The 17,881-nt window shown below is 28.8% G+C and overlaps 1 protein-coding gene across 1 annotated transcript in view; it reads right to left on the reverse strand.

The window, feature by feature from the left end:
* LOC132934174 (limbic system-associated membrane protein-like) overlaps positions 1-17,881 on the reverse strand; it is a 569,464-nt gene that overhangs the window by 79,710 nt on the left and 471,873 nt on the right. Inside the window, exon 3 of the mRNA XM_061000449.1 lies at positions 7,482-7,682. Coding sequence (XP_060856432.1) covers positions 7,482-7,682 — 201 coding nt within the window. The remainder of the gene's footprint in view (positions 1-7,481; positions 7,683-17,881) is intronic.

Raw genomic sequence — 17,881 nt, forward strand, 5'->3', positions numbered from 1 at the left:
GTATATATGTATTATACGTATATATTATTATATTATATTACATATACGAAAATAATGAAAAAAAATATGAAAGTCTTGGCCGTGGGATACATGTTGTTGGTGCAAAGGAAACTTTTAGTGCAGTACCTATGTAATGTAATATATATATAGATATATCTACATTGATCCCGATCCCCATATACAACGTTTTTACCGTTGTATTGCACGATGTGAGGGTATCAATATATGTTCCATATACTGTGAACTAAGTGAAATACGCTTTTTAAATGTAATTTTAGTTCTATTATGATTAAATTTTTCAAATAATTTAATATAAAATTAAAGGTATCGTAAACGATCGGGATTTTAAAGCACTTGGATCCTCTTTTGCGGTAGAATATTATACATCAAGAATTTCAAAACAAACTAAAAATACGCAAGTATGTATTATTATTATATGCTTAAAGTGAAACTTTCCAACGTCAATTCAATGCGTCTAGAATGAAACTTTGATGATTTTCTAAAAAAAATGTGTTCGCATGTTATTGGATATTGTATCATTGTTAAAATATTTTTAGATTTCGTCGGACTATAAATTTAAAGAATGATATAAAGTTTCATCCTGCTTTATTTTCCACCGCAGTGCACTTATTTGTTGAAGCTTTTTACAAGCATAAAGTACAGTACTAAATAAATGTAGGTTATACCCGTTCTCAATAGCAAACGCTTTGATGGATATAGTGTATAGATACTATTACTGGTTACTGATAATTTATTAATTTAAAAATATATGTGTTTTATATTCTGTTCCGCCATGTGTTTCATTCACAATAAATGTTTTTCCAACTGCTTTTTTTTTTTTTTTAATCTAATGTTTGAAAATAGTTTTTAGGAAATAAATTACTAGGGTATTTGAAAGTACTTTAACCAGAAATCAGTTACAATCAGAATTTCTTAGTATAATTAAGTTTAGACAAGAGAGGCTGATCGTGTATTTTAGATTCTGAGAAGAGCGATAAATGTGAGTATTGGTTTTACAATTATGTGTTTTTTTTCCTACTTCGTCTTTATGAGCGTTAACAATGCTTCAATCTTAAACTCTTAAACTTAAAAAAGAGGTGGAGGGGGGATGTGAAGGTTTTGGTAGCATGTTATTGTATTTAGTTTGTAATTTTATTTTTTTTTTGTCGAAGATTGGGGGATGATAACTGAAATATACGCAGTACTTTTCAAAATAATTGTAAAAACAAAAAAAAATCTACGGAACTTAAAATGTTAAATCTCAAAAAAAGCACAACTACCCATTTGAAGACATTTTAAATTATTGATTTATGTATGGTTCAAATGTTTAAAAGTCAATAAGTTTAAACAATTAATAAGTACGTTTCTCATAATTGCGAAATCCAAATTTGTGGTTAAAAATGGTTACGAATTGGTATTATTAACAAAATAAATGATATAATTTTCTGCGGAAAATTCTGACATAGGGGTGTCAGGGTAACGTACCTAGCGTATCTCTAAAACATATTATAACTCTTAAGAATTTACAAATATATTAGGTGTAGGTATATGTTTTAATTTAATTAATTAATTAATTAAAAACTAAATGCGTGTCACATAAATACTTTATATATAAAAAAAAAACTATTATTGTTTGCATGAGTGTAACCGTATTTCATTCAAGTTGACCTAATTTATCTGTCTTTTGTTAATTATTGTTTAATATGCTATTAAATACATTTCTATTTTATTTCTCACCAAACAATATAATAATGAATAGTGTCATACAACAAAAAGTTGCCTATACACAATAGAAAGAATAAAAGCCACATTCTTGTTACATAATAAAAAATAAAAAACAACAATATATATAAAAGTTTGTTAAAAATATTTAAGATATATATTTACGTCAACATTTGTAAGACAAAAAAGTGAAAGATAGAAATCTGTATGTTAAAATACCTAATAATATATTAAGAGTATCCCGTTATTATATTCCAATATATTATAAAATGATAGTCATTCATCGTTAAAATTATAAAGTATATTGATTACAGCAATTTATAAATTTGTTAAAATGTACTCTCTTTGGATTTAATATACATATTTAGAGTAAACAAACTCAAAGCCAACAAATTTAAAACCCTTTTTAAATAAACAATTCTTTAGTTATTATAAATTAAAGTAAGTTTTTAGTTTAACTCATGATATCTTTGAGCAGCTTTAAAATATAATTGTATGAATATTTAACTCTATTTTATTGTTAAAAATTAATACTTTTCTAATTAAAATATTAATATAAATAAAAAAAGAATAAATTCATGAAAAATTAATCCAGGTAAGATTATATATTAAGAGATCTCGAAAAATTTCCACTCGAAGTATTTTAAGTCGAATCACAAGAATCTGAATTTTCCCATCTTCAGGTAACTGAATAATTGTGATATAATTTGAATTTTTACTACTCTTGTGAAAAAGCACAGATTTTTTTCTCATTTGGAACTGACATTAGTTTAACATATAAATTGTAAAATATTAATATTAAAATAAAATGGACGAGGTAGTTATTCCAAATAAAAAACTTTAGACCATAGAAAATGTAATTAGGATGACAATTCGTAATATTTTATTTTTGAATTTTTGTACTAAATGTGGTCAATGTTTTCGTATACTTTACGTATTACTTTTATTTATACGGGGTTTCTACTTCTAAAAAAAATTAAAATTAATCATGTTTGCATTTTATATTATGATTGAAGAATAAAAATGTATGCCAATAAATAAATATAATGTAACTTTAATACAGTATTTCCACACTCACATAGTATAATGTATAACCTAGTGTAAAATTATGTATGCGGTTTATCGTTGAAATACATCAATATTTAATCTAAACTAAAAATGGCAAAATCAAGTAAATGATACGCGTTTTGTTTTTGTTTTTCACTTGTGCGTTTTATATTTGATAGTGAAACTTTGAAAACAAGTTCACACCAAGAATAACTTTCTGGGAGATGGTTAGTCGATTGTCACACCACCCCCTCCACTAATCCACGACCTTCTGAAAGTTTCAAAAGTCATTTGTTCAAAGGAAGATGTCAACACAAAAATGACGACCAAATATTAAATTATACATTTAATATTCCACTTGACCGTATCGTACACAGAACAAATACAACATTGACAAGCATGTTTTATACGCATATATACATACTAACTATGTGTGATAAAATACAATAAATGCATTTCAAACCGAATGGTGACAACTTGTCTACAAGTATTATACAAGTCTGTAATATATTAGATAAGATATTTTGATTTTTTTGCATATTATTATCAAAATGAAATACACACTGATCACGTTTCTCATTATGGACACTTACGACACTAGTCTCATTGTATCAAAAGAAAAATATACTCAAACGAATTGTATGCGAGTGTACAGCGTAAGAGGATTTCGGACTCTCAGGGGTTGTCGAAGAACTAGACAATAGAACAGATTCGCTAAGGGTGAAAGGGCAGTTGAGCGTAAAAGGTGTTCGGAATATTATATCCTTTTACTTTCGTTATGTTATTCGCACACGCTCACACGTACAGCCTATATATTTTTCGGGCTAACAAGGACTATTATAATGCTTGGGCCTAATGATTATCCACACACTTATTATTTGAAAGCAAATCGTGATCCACAGTGTTCGATTTTGTAATAAAGTTAACTGTTTATTTAAAAATCGCTTTCAAGAATTTCAACTTTCAATTCAAAGGGGCTATTTAAATATTTTAACACGGCATACAATTGTTATAAAAAAAATATATATGTTATCAAAACATTGTAAAAACATTATGCAAAATATGCCTTTTCTTTAAATGATTAGATCGATGAATAACACTAACTTTATAATTTTTACGTTTTAAGAAATCAAATTATTTCTTATATTTCGTTACCAGCCTGTATACAACTATATTTTATTAATTGAGTCATTAATAATTAAAGATCCACAAATTAAAGTATAATATTCAACTGTGGTTTGCTACTGTTAATATTTAAAACTATCATCTTAATGTTTGCGTCCATTGTGAGTTGAAGTCGTTTTGAATCGTTGTGTTTTATTTAAATAATTTTAGTACGATAGTAAAAACGAGTTATTACAAAATGATTGTTTTATCAGATAATATTGTTTGTACATGTTTATGAAAACGGTTACACTACATTTATTGTCCTAAAATATTACGGTAACATACGCCGCTTTGTACCATGTTGTACAAATGGACTTTAATCTATGTAAATAGAAACGTATAACCAAAATGTACCTGGCCAAAATGGCCATTATTCAGTTCACCACAATTATCAGGTTTTTGTTAATCCGTCACACTATACTTTATATTTTATATAATTTATATCCAATGTATTGTTTTTCGCTTTATATATTTTATGCTATTTATTTTGGTAAATTTTTTCGCTGAAAAAAAAATGATACCTACCGCTACCATCCAACAGATTTGTAGTCACACTATTGTAGTCTAAGATTTATTATAAAACACCAAAAACGTGACATGATTTACTTAGGTGTTCCGTATGTGACATTTTCGAAAGCTAAATGTCAATAGTATATACTATGTACGGATATTATTTACCATTGACGTATTTTTGGTGTAATACTTTATAAAATTTAACGGTGATTTGTCAGAAAATAAATATCAATTTTGGACACGTTGTATTATTGTACGTATGGTATTTTGATGAACTCTGTTACTAATATTAGTGTTAAATGCCGTGACGTAATAAATTCTATATTTTTGTTAATAAATCATTTAATTATTGTTTGAATAAAAAAATTATCCTCGCATAACTAGTTTAATTGTATGATATTTAATCATTGCTTAGCAAGTTTTATGAACGAAAATAATATACCATTATTATAATTATTAATAAAAGTAATTTTTACATTTTTTTAAAAAATATTTAGTGTCCGCACATTATTGTTCATTGGTCATCGCAGATCATTTAAATTAAAAGTAAGTATGCCACTATCTGCAGTATATATCATATTAATTAAAATAATAGCATCAAAAGTGATTATATAATTTTTTATCAAAACTAACACCTTCTTTACAAAAATAAAAATAAATCTATACTAATATATAAAGCTGTAGAATTTGTTTGTTTGTTTGAAACGCTAATCTCAGGAACTAGTGGTTCGATTGAAAAATTATTTTTTTGTTGGATAGTACATTCATCGAGGAATGCTATAAGCTATATAAAACCACGCTACGACAAATTAATAGAAGCTGGGGAAGTGCTCAAACAGGGATAATTGGAAATGTTTGTTTATATAAATGGTCGCTATTGGTTATAGAAGAAACAATATTAATAGATATGGTATTTATTTATTATTGGTTGCCATTGGTTAATCGGGCAGATCAGGTACAAGCATGCATCAAATCGAATTTTCGCACATTACCTACCAAGGTGGCTGATATGCACTTACTGCAGTGAGTTACCCCAAAAAGAAGTTGAACAATCACATTTTTTTTAAGAGTTGTCATTTTTTACCGACCACGAAGTGCGCAGGAGCAGCTAGTCTTTTATATATAGGTATAGATAATAATAATAATAACTATTATTTTAATATTGTTTTGTAATCAATAGCAACCATTAAAATAAATAAAAAACAAAATAAAATAAATGTATTATAATTACACAACCCCGCATTTTCTACGAATGACTTTGCTTTATTGTGCCGATATTCTCATTAACAATACCATGCCACAACCAAGACGATCAAATACTTCACGACAAAGCCATAATACAACTAGGATTCAATTATATATATTAATTAATGTTTGTATGAAGATTAGACCTCTGTAAAGAAGATAGGCTAATTTAAAAAGGGTTAAATTTGTTTTTTCGTTACTTTTTCAAAGAGTTGAATTTTTAGGAAAAAATGAAAGGGTTATTTTCTAGAAAAGAGTTAATCATTTAAAAAATATTTACCAAAAAGGATTTTTAAAGGAAGGGTTTAATTTTTTTAATACTTTTTTAAAAAGGGGTTATTTTCAGAAAATAGTTAAGCTTTTAAAAATATTTTTGAAAAAGGATTAATTTTTTAAAAGGGTCAACTTTTTATTTTTTTTTACCAAAGTTATACCAAGTAAAAACGACAAACTTGGTATAACTTTGATACTTTAGAGTTAATTTATACACTTACGTACAAACAGCACGGGGTCCGCGATCTACCGCAGGTAGATTGCCTACCTGATAATATACTGCTGTGAATCAGAATTTTTATCCCGGGCAACAGAAAAGTTAAGATAAATCTAGAACATCATACACCAGTTTGTACATTTAACGGGTAACGAAGTGCACGAGATCAGCTTGTAATATAATAAAATATATGCACTGTTATTATAATCAAAAAACCGTGTTTTATAATTTTCATAGAATTGGTAAAAATAAATTAACGAATTATGTAATTATATATTTAAGTGTAACACGTACAAATTAACACAGATTTTATTATTATCATTATTATTTTTTTATCAAATTGTTATTAATAAATAAATACAGTTTTAGTAGATTACGGTTACACGGCGTGTTAGATAGGCAAATTAGGTACACTGCGGTCGAGGATGTATTTTTTTTTGCACACTCGCATAATTGTATTAGCCAGTGTGTTGTTTGTGTTGAAACGATTAACCACTTTAAATAGATGCCAGTACAATCTGACTTAGGTACACAACCAACTTAAAGTATAACTACAACTATAAAAACAATTATTTACATCCGAAGCAACTATATAGATATAATATAATAATTTTTCTTATATACGTATGTAATATTATAATCGTATTTTTAATAATTTAATTTTAAACTTCACCGGTGCAACTACGTAGTTTGTGTAATGTGTGTTCAAATGTATCTTTCGAAAAAACCGAAAATTATTACATAATATCTGTCTGTAAATTTATTCCAATAAGGTTAAAATTAATGTAGTTTTAATGATATTTGAAGTATATAATCTATATAATCTATGAACAATATTGATTCATGATCGAGCCGTTTTAATTCGAAATATTGTTCTTTTTCGTACTTCACACTTGAGTACTTGACTAATATATTTGAATTATTTACTTCTCGTCAGACAATAAACATTGCATCATTATTTTTTCCACAACAGAAAATATAACTTTGGATTTTTCAATCAAACAAATGCAATCATGACATTGTTGCGTTATTAACTGGTTCCAAACGTGAAAGATAATAATATTATAATGTTTAAACAAAAACTTTAAAATGTAATCAATTCATTCAAGTACAATAATTACATTACCATTATGACGGTGAATTTATCTTACTCGAAATAACTTTCTACGTTTCCTGACTAAAAGTGTTCATTATTCGTACGTTTTTAATTAGGTAGTTTTATTGGTTGAAAATTTGATACATTCATCGTAATATTATCTCGGGTAAACGAAGTCAACAAGAAAATATTTATACTTACTGAGTATTTGCAGCGTGTGTTTTAATTCCACTGGTTCAAGGGTGCCAATCTGGCATATGTAATTACCAGCGTCGTTGATTTGTACATTGCGGATCTCCAAGTTGTATCCTTCGACGATCCGGATACGTTCTTCCGGTGTCACTTTAGTTGTACCAGCGGTCAAAATTGCTATTCCTTTTTTCCAAGCCAGAACAAAGTTTTCTGAAATATAATACGATAAAATATTATATGTATAAATATATATATATATAAATATTCATATTTCATGATATTAAAAATTAATCGAAATCAATAATTAATTACGAACAGCTTTAAATTCTACAACTATTCCGTTGTAATACTACATTAGTATACCGTTATCAGTATTCATAAAATATATATTATTTGGATATTTGTAATTCATATTCTGTCCTGTGGGGAAAAAAATGTTACGTAACTTCAAACAAATTTATAGATATCAATACTACGTTATTTTTAAAGAATTTTCAGAGAAAAAAACCATTTTTATATGGTTTCTTTGAGATATCATATTGACGATTTTACTAAATTATAATATTATATACTCTTGTTGACTTTATAGTTTCGGGTTAATTATGACGGTAATTAATTTAATAATTCATTATATTCAGTATCGTGTGTCACACCTACCTATACAATTACAAACGTACATTTTATTAAATAGTTTGAAAATGTGTACTTAACAATAAGCTAAGTTAATGGTATATTATGTTACATGGTATGAATAATTAAACATACCATTAAACAAAATATGTTTGTTGGTAACGAGTTAAATCTTTAATGTACAATACACACACATAATGAATTGAAAACAAAATTGACAATAGATGAACAATGTTGAACATAGATACCATTAAAAATGTAAATCTTATTAATCCATTGCCTCGCATGATAATGCAAATATTGGTCCCACGCACTGATATATTATACAACACTTTATATTATTTAATTTTAATTTAAAGTCTAAGAGTTTTATTAAAAAGTTTCATATGAAAGTCCCAACGATGCGTGACATGCTTGAAATAATAATAGGTATGCACATATTTGCAGCAAACAAAAAGTCATATATAGTGATGTACATTAACAGTGATGTAGGTGTATTATATATATAAATATAAAAAAAGAAATTAAATATTGATGTTCAATTACTATTTAGGTGTATTTTACATGAGTGGTCTCACAAAATATATCTTGTTGAATGATGTTCGTTGGAATTTGTTTTATATTATATCAATTATGATATATTATTAGAGATTCAGAAACAATTTTTTTTAGTAATATAATTCATTACTAATAAATAAACATAATTTAAATAAATATAATACAAAACTGCATTTTTTTGTTACACTTTAATAAATAATATTTGAATGCAAACGTTTACAAAATGTTAACCACCATCAAATAGTTGTATCTGGATTACCACATAACTACAGATTATCCGAGGAGCTATAATAGAGTGCATTAACATTTCTAAACCCTATTCAATATAGTTGAGTTTAAGTGAATTGAAAACTCGAATAGAATCTCTCGAAATGTTCATTACGCCCAAATTAATCCAACCAAGAGAGCTGCAAAGTTATGCAACCCATTACGTTTCCATTATAATATAACTATTTTTATTTAGACGTTTTAATAATTAACATTTATTATAACCACTCAATGGTTTTATAAAACAATATCTACATTTGAACTTATTGTACCGTATATTGTTAGTACCCATTTAAATATAATAATCGTACGTACTTAATTGGTTATTTGAGATCAAGCCACAGCTGTGGATAATTAATTTCGACAAAAATAGGAGAGATGTATAGAATGACAAGCAACTATATCAATGACCATTGATTAAACGTTCATAATATTGTTTAAGAAAAATAAACTTAAAAAAAAATCCGTCAAAGGGCTTTGGAGTTACTCGGATGTGGTTTTCGTTTAAAATGGAAACATATTAGACGGATACCTACTGAATATATGGTTCTCGGCAAATAATTCCGTTAAATGGCACGTGTGTTAACACAGAATGTTAAGCCCTCAATCAATAATGTTTTAGAGTGCCTACATTACAGTTAATACTCAATTCGACTATATTTTACCATAGGGGTTGTATACAGATTTTGTTGCTGCCATTAAATTTCAATACCATTCGCGGTCATTCTTGAAAATAGCAAATTGGGATGCAAAGATTAACCTTTGCCGTCTAGGCCTAATCTTATACAATTACAAAGATGTATAGAACGATGGCTATAAAAATCGCCCCTGTCAAGCTGATGAATTGTTTTTTGGCCGATGTTTCGAAATGGAGAAACTCGCCAGTCCAGAATAACGAAGCATTCTGCTGAAAACGAGAATTACAAATAAAACAACCTCCTTCGTTGTGCTACATTATTTTTGAAATGAGATCAAGCCCATGTTTCAGTCGTTTTCACGTACAACTAATTTTAAAGCGTAGATACAAATTACTAAAATACAGCTTCAGTTAATAAACAGCAAATAAAGTAATAAATTGTTTAAAAAAATTATATTTCTCCTCTTCTAATTTCAAATATCATATAATAGATACATATTATAATGCATCTATCGTCAAACTTTATTATAATACTTATAATTTACTGTTTAACTGTACACAACTAATGTTTTATTTTAACTATACAACCATAATACTACCTACACATTAAAATAATAACGTATTTAGTTCACAAGAATAAAATAAAATAAGACGTATGGTTGAATATTCATTTTTTAAATAAACTAATATGAATATATTTCATATTTTAAGCAATACAAGGTTATTATAACATTTCAAAGTTTTTCTGCAGTTAATTCGAAATCAGTAAATATTTTAATGATCAAAAATTAAAATACTGTATTGCTCAGTGTTTCTGAATAAGAATTTGAATGAATATGAGTTCCAAACTTAATACACACTATCACTATCAATGTCTTTGATTAGCATTATGTATTTCAACTTTATATCTTCACACTTTTAAAGTAAACTATCCAAAAAATGAATAACAATTAAATGATAAAACATTATAATGTTTCCTTTGCAAGAGCCAAGGAAGTACCTATAGTAATTTGATTATCAATAGCTATGAATTTATTATATCTTGATAATATATAAAAGGTAAAAAATACTAACAATAAAAAAAAAAGACAGACCATTGTAAAAGAAATATTACTCCACTTAGAATCTAAAAGTTCTACTTATCTGATCGACACTTGACCATAGGTAATAATTTACAATTATTATAAAAGCGGCCGTGAGTTTATTAAATTGTTTTTATTGATGAGCACATAACTTAAGCTCGTAATTATTGATACATGGACAATTCTTTGAATACAATCGTTTCAACAATGAATGAATATTTTTTGAATAATAACAATACATAAAATCTTATAATATGATACATTATATTATAGGTAGATAGATTGAAAAGTGCGTAATTATAGTGAATAGCTATTACGGCCAAACGTCTTTTATTATAGCATTGGAAATGTTTTCTTCAACTAACAGTAGGTATATTTTCGGAGATAATGTCTGTCCATTCAGGTCCAGAAAAATAATACAACTGGAAAGTTCATTGATCTGTTCTAATTCTGAGCAGAAAACGAAAAAAAACCATTTTAATCTCATCGGACAATGGACTACAGTTACGAGACATTTTTCAGACGACGGGATTGCAATTACGCGCGATACAGCCAAACTTTGTATGTCTTGCATTGTTTTGGATGGCTCAGATATCTTAGTTTACCGTTAATCGCGATCAATAAGTCGTAGTCTGTATCGATCATCGTCGAATCTTTCGACTCGAATTACGCACTATATTATACACGGATAGCCACGTTGTTTTTATAACTCTAAACTTCTTCATACCACTTCCGTATCCATTTCAAAGAATTATTTGGAATACAACTATAATACTATCTAACCATAAATTCAATGTTTCAAAAATACGCGCCAAAATATTTTTTAAACCCTATTTAATGCACGGAGCTACTGACATACGATTCTCTTTGAGACTCTCTGTGACTAGGTTTTTTTTTTTAGACCTTTCGATCGTTATTGTTAGTCACGGATATGTTTGTTAATCAACAAATGAAAAAATGTTCAAACATTGTGCTTAGCAGTTGACGGAAGCGCAAACTGACAAGTAATTGAAGTAAGTACTCTGGTTAAGATTTGAAGATAGATACTTCAAAGTGTTAAAACGATACTTAATGTTAAAATTAATATATCAAGACATTTATACGTTTATACGTCACCATAATGAAGATGTGATTATTTTTAACGAATAAATTAAATCGAATTTGCAAAACTTGGAAATGTTATCGATTACAAATAATTATTTTTACGGTTATCATATCGTATAATTATTTAATTTAATAACACGCAAAACAATAGTTAATACTTCACAAATTCACTACACTGTTTCCTCGGTTAATTAATTAATTATATTATATACTATACTATACTATATTTTACTACAATATGTTAGGTGACATCAATGAGATTGTCTGTCGATTTAATTAAAATGTATATACCTACTGCACTTAGAAAATTCTAAAACTATACACGCATTTTATAATTATTTTACCATAAAAATAGTGCAAACATATCTAATTTTAGATATTATATATGAGACTCATTGTAACTGGAAGTAAAATACGTTTCCCATAAAAAAAAATAAATGCATTTTATAAAATGACTCGATATTACGTTGCACGTCCGGTCAGTGGTCGACTGTATCCGTATTTTTTTTTTTAATCTCTATTTCGTATTTATGTCATTAATTGTTACTCTTCCATTAGTTTTATATTCAATCAGTTCACAATATTGAGTTTATATAACACGATTTTCAGTTTATTGATAGAAAAAATGTTGAAAAACTTATTTTAAGTTCTGAGACATTATTATATAACACTATTCTATGACAATCATTCTAATTAGCAGGGAGATTAATATTATGATAATGATATAAATGCTAGCGCATATAAATTAATATTTATATTGAAACAAATGGAAACTTAAAAATATTAGATAAATAATATAGATATTGATTCAAAAATGTTTAACTTTAGATCGTCTATATACTTAACATAAGTGAAGTTTAATTCTTAGGTACGGAAATTTTTTTTATTTGTTATTTTAAAAAACAATTTTGATACTATTTGATACTTTAATTTCAAATACATCAAATACCAATACAATTATTAACATATACATATACAGTTATTCATTAAGTATTTACAAGTTTGAGCTATATTTAAAAGTCATAAAAGCTTTTAGAAATGTCGAAAGCATTTATTAATATAAATTATTGAATTATAATTATATTGCATACACATTTTATGAATCAAAACTACATTTATAAAATGATAATGTATTATTTTATTTTATAATAAAAACATTTTAATTTAAATTGTAATGGATATAAGTATATACAATACTCCTTACATATTATATACAATAGAGTCTAATAAATGCAAAACACTTTTGTTAATACAAAGTTTATTTAAAACCCGATATTATAATATAATATCGTGTTTTAAATATATATATTATATAATAAACACAGCTCGAAAATCGGAATCGTCTTTTAAACACTATAATATTCGATTTAAAATTTAATTATGATAACACACCTGCTGCCACTCTTTTGGACCACTCAAAACAATGGCACACCCCAATTCGTTAACTATATATACACTACGTGTATGGGATGTCCGCTTCCTTACTTTTTTAAATTCGATTATTGAAGTTGTCCAACTGAAAAGAATTTTTTCGTTTTCATGTATAAGTACTAGAAGTATATTTAGTTTCCAATTACAGTCGAAATGCAATAAGTTGAAATCGAACGAAGATTGACAAAATTAATTTGAGTTTTCAGGTTTTTCTGCAAACACTCATGTTCGAGTAAATATAATATTGGATGTGAATAAAAATTCTAGCATATTTTTGTTTTCAAAGTTCTAATAAATGTTATATTGATGAAATGTGATACTCAAACTTATTGCAAATACAAACAATTCTAAAAAGTTTTTCTATTGATGAACATTTCTTAGCATCCATGCACGTAACTAAATAAAAACTAAAACCATACTAATTAAAAAAACTCCAACATTTATTTTAATATAGACAATTAGCCTTTACAAATAGGTAATGTACAATGAATTATGTTATGAGCTGAATAAAAAGTAAATTACACATAATACCTATTTCATTAATCATTAATTATAATCAAAAATGTACACATAATATTACAATAATTATTATAACCCACAACGTTTAATTAATATTCAATGTAGACAAATACTTTCCAATTAAAATCTTCAATTGAAAAACTATATGTCAATATTAGCTGTAGGTGATATAATAATTAAAAATTAACAATTTCGTATGCGATTAATGAATTTTGATGATATCGTTAAATATTGAAACCAGAAATTGTTTTTTTTTTTAAACATTTTCAAACTGATTTTAAATATAAGTTCATAATATAAATATTGTAAAACGTTGGCATTTTTCATGAACTATATTATTATCGAAGTAAACGTTGCATAATTGATGATAATTATTATAAAATAAACAATAAAGCAACATGATAATTATTATTGTAGAGTACCTACACGAGTATTGCATATTTAAAAGTATCTCACGAATTAATAATATAAACAAGCGAATCAACCGTTTTATGAATGGAAGTCCATATTTAATGTGTAATTAATGTTTATAAAGAAATATCGTTACTTTAGCGAATAACATTTTATATAATTTTTTTCAAGCGATGAACATAGGTACTTATGTTTTGTTTACCTTGGTTATTTTTTTTTCTAGGCCGTACCCAATAGTTTTACCATCAATCGCCACAATCGTAATTTATACAGGTCCATATATAATTTCATATAACGAACACCGGATCCGGCCAATTAGGGTGGATAATATAATAGTATAAGGCGAAGTATATATTATAATATATAAGCAACCCTTCCCAGGAAATATCGTGTTCCTCCAATTTCGAACGGCCTTTGATTGTGTCCGCTCACGGATTTAATTGAGCGTTTATTACATTGTTGTTGTTACAAATTATAATAACGCGGCACGCGTCTTGTGAACCAAGAAGTCGGTCGATGAATTTTTGGAAGAGAGAGAGAGAGAGAGAGAGAGAGAGAGAGAGAGAGAGAGAGAGAGAGTGAGTGAGAGAGGAGAGGAGAGAGAGACAGAGAGAGGAGAAAACATAAACCCGGACCCGGGGAACGACAGTCAAACAAAATCCGATCGCTGGGAATAATGACGATAATGTCGTTGGTGTGTACGATAATAATATGATTTGAACGCATCTCGGAAGGAAAAAAAAAACCCCGGAAACGGTGGTTTTAATTTCAATAAGAGCACCACCGTGACTGGCACATTACGTTATTATTACCCGAGCGGTCGTTTTACAGCCGTCGGACTGACTTGCGGACCGTGTGTAGGTATACTGCGTCGGCCGAACCAACTCGGCCGTATACAATGACAGAGATTTACACGCGTACCTACATATAATACATTTAAACGATATCGCGTGTTCGGTGCCTATTAATAAAATGATGTACGATAGGGTCGGCACGAAGTCGAGAGGCCAGAGGAGAAATCGGAGGTTCGCTTCTTTCTTCCACGTTAATATAACAGTGACGGCGCGGCGTGGGCAGGGACAATATATTATGAACTTCACACCAACTTCGCACGGCACACTCCGATTAAAGAAAGAAAAAAAAAAGAAATATACCATCAACCTTGGACACGCGCATTCGATTGTCCGGTCATTCCAATCGGCACGATATCATTTTCAATTAGGATTTCGGCCCGCTATTACAGGACGCGTTTCACACTATAAGGCATACCTAAATTATATATATTTTTTTGTATGCTTTCCACCAAAATGATAAGACATTTCGTTATTTATTTCAGCAAGCTGATGCGCGCGGTCGTCTTAAAAATAAAAGAATGGCGAACGAGAAGGTGCCCAAATAATAATGTTAAAAAAATCGGTGCGGTATGGCGTACGGCCAATAAGGACAGTGGTAGATAAACGCTTTGATAATAATATTATGCCAAATCATAGCACCACTGCTATACAGTAAGATACATCTTACGGCTGTCTGATGCGAAAAAAATACACCCCGTTAACCGTCCTCGCCGACCGATACGATTCGTGATATTATTATAATACCATTAGAGTATAATTATATTGTTACGACCGTGCACTCTTGACTATGAGAGGTGTCACATAGGGTGCAGAAAAAGGCGTGTTCGAGATTTCTTTTATTCGAGGAGGGGAACGAACTACAATAATATAATATGGCCATTATGTAGAGGGAAAGGTCGCCAAAAACCTACTTGGAAAAAGTTGTCGCGAACTTGTAGGCGAGTAACAAGTATACGCACTACAACGGGAAAGGAAAAAAAGCTGTTTTACAGTGGGTCGTACAGTATCACACCTCGCCGACCGTTCAGATATTTCAAATATACATATACCATAAGTGCTTCACATATAGAAGATATTATTTTGTAAAAAAAAAAAATGTTACAGCAAGAAATATCAATAATCAAAATTATATTTTGTGATGTATTTATCTCACGTCGATGTATGCGCCGAATATTACATAATAATATGAGTAGGTAGTTGACTACAGTAAAGCTTCACTTTATAGGTAATTGAAAAAAGCTAACAAAACCCAAACTCTATAGGTAGTAGTCGTAATAATAGTATAATGGAATAATATGTACAACTGTACAAGGCAGTCGCATTGTGGCAGTGCGGTGTTAAGGGTTGCCCGCGGTGCGTGATGACTGCGGAAAATCCCACGTAGATAAACCGTCAGAAATGATTTTCGGTTATCGTGCCGTAACGAATCCTACAGAGAAATTGAGGACAATAATAACAGTAATAATAACAATAATTATAATAATTTAATAATGGGCGTATACCCACCGCCGTTATTATTGCTGCAGCAGCTCATGCCGCCGCCGTAATCAGCGCGGGTGCAAGTGAAACCGAATTATATATTGTCCGCCGTAGCGATAAAAATAAATAATATGATAATAATAATATTATTATTATTATAAAGTAGGTAGGTAGGTATAATATTATACGAACGAACGATAATAATATGGCCGACGTGGTTGCCACGGTGTACATCCACTACCTAAATCCATTACCACCGCCGGTAAACAGTCGTTATTGTGCGACCTGTGAGGAATTTTCAATGTTCGCAAAATAGTGCCAAATAGCTGCATCGGTCGAATGCGAGAAACATACTCTACTCGTAGTCGGGAATGATAGCGATGATATCAGTCGTATAAACATACCATACTATAGATAATAATATTATTTTACGTCGAAGAGAAACCGCATATTATCAATATAAGTGTGTTCGAGAATACCTCCTATCTATTAGAACAGTAATAAACTGCATAATTCATCAATGGATTTTTTTTTTATGTTATAGAGTGATTCGCCAAAATAGCGCTCATCTATTTTTTTAATGTGGTTATTAAAAATTTGATTTTTAACATTTTTCAATATGCAATACTTATAAAGATTAAAGACCATATTTTGAAATATTGCTATTTTTTCTACCTATGAAAATGTTTTGCTTTGTTGAAAAGTTTGAAAAATGAATACAAGGTTCCTAATAACTTGTTCGTAAAACAATTAAAAAATATCATAATTACATAACTACAATTTTTTTTACAAGCTTTATAGTTAGAATATAAAATTATTTATACTGTAGTGGTAGTGGGGGCGTGGTAGGAACCTCCACGTGGTGCCCCTGGTAATAGCGAGCTTAGCTGCATGTTTTTAAACGCCTTCTTCAAAGGACTCTAAATATGCATCCTTCGCTAGCCAATCCTACAAACGACAGTCAGCCAAAACGGCCCTTATCAGGACCAGCATTGACTTTGGTGTTCCTCAACATAGAGGGATTTACACCTCAAAAACAAATTATCATCGCAGAAATGGTAAAAGGGCTAGATTGCGAAATACTTCTCTTACAAGAAACTCACAGAGGCCAAGCTCAAAACAGACCTAAAATCAACCATATAAAACTGATCATAGAACCACCACATAATGTTAAAAAAAATATAGCCGTCAAGTATTTACATTTCTACAGAAACAATGGAGGTAGGAGATACACAATTACAAGAAATTACTGAGTAGAGTAGAAAGGAGTGGAAAAAATAGTGGAATAGTTAGATATGAAGATAAATAGCAAAAGAACATGGCGCCTTGTTAGAAAACTCAACTATGAAAAAAGTTGTGAGCCAATATATACAAACGTAACCGCAAATAATTTTGCCAGCCAAGTGTTCCTAAACTCAAAAACTGCAAAGTTAAAAT

The sequence above is a fragment of the Metopolophium dirhodum genome, chromosome 1 (assembly GCF_019925205.1).
Source record: "Metopolophium dirhodum isolate CAU chromosome 1, ASM1992520v1, whole genome shotgun sequence".
NCBI classification, from domain to species: domain Eukaryota; kingdom Metazoa; phylum Arthropoda; class Insecta; order Hemiptera; family Aphididae; genus Metopolophium; species Metopolophium dirhodum.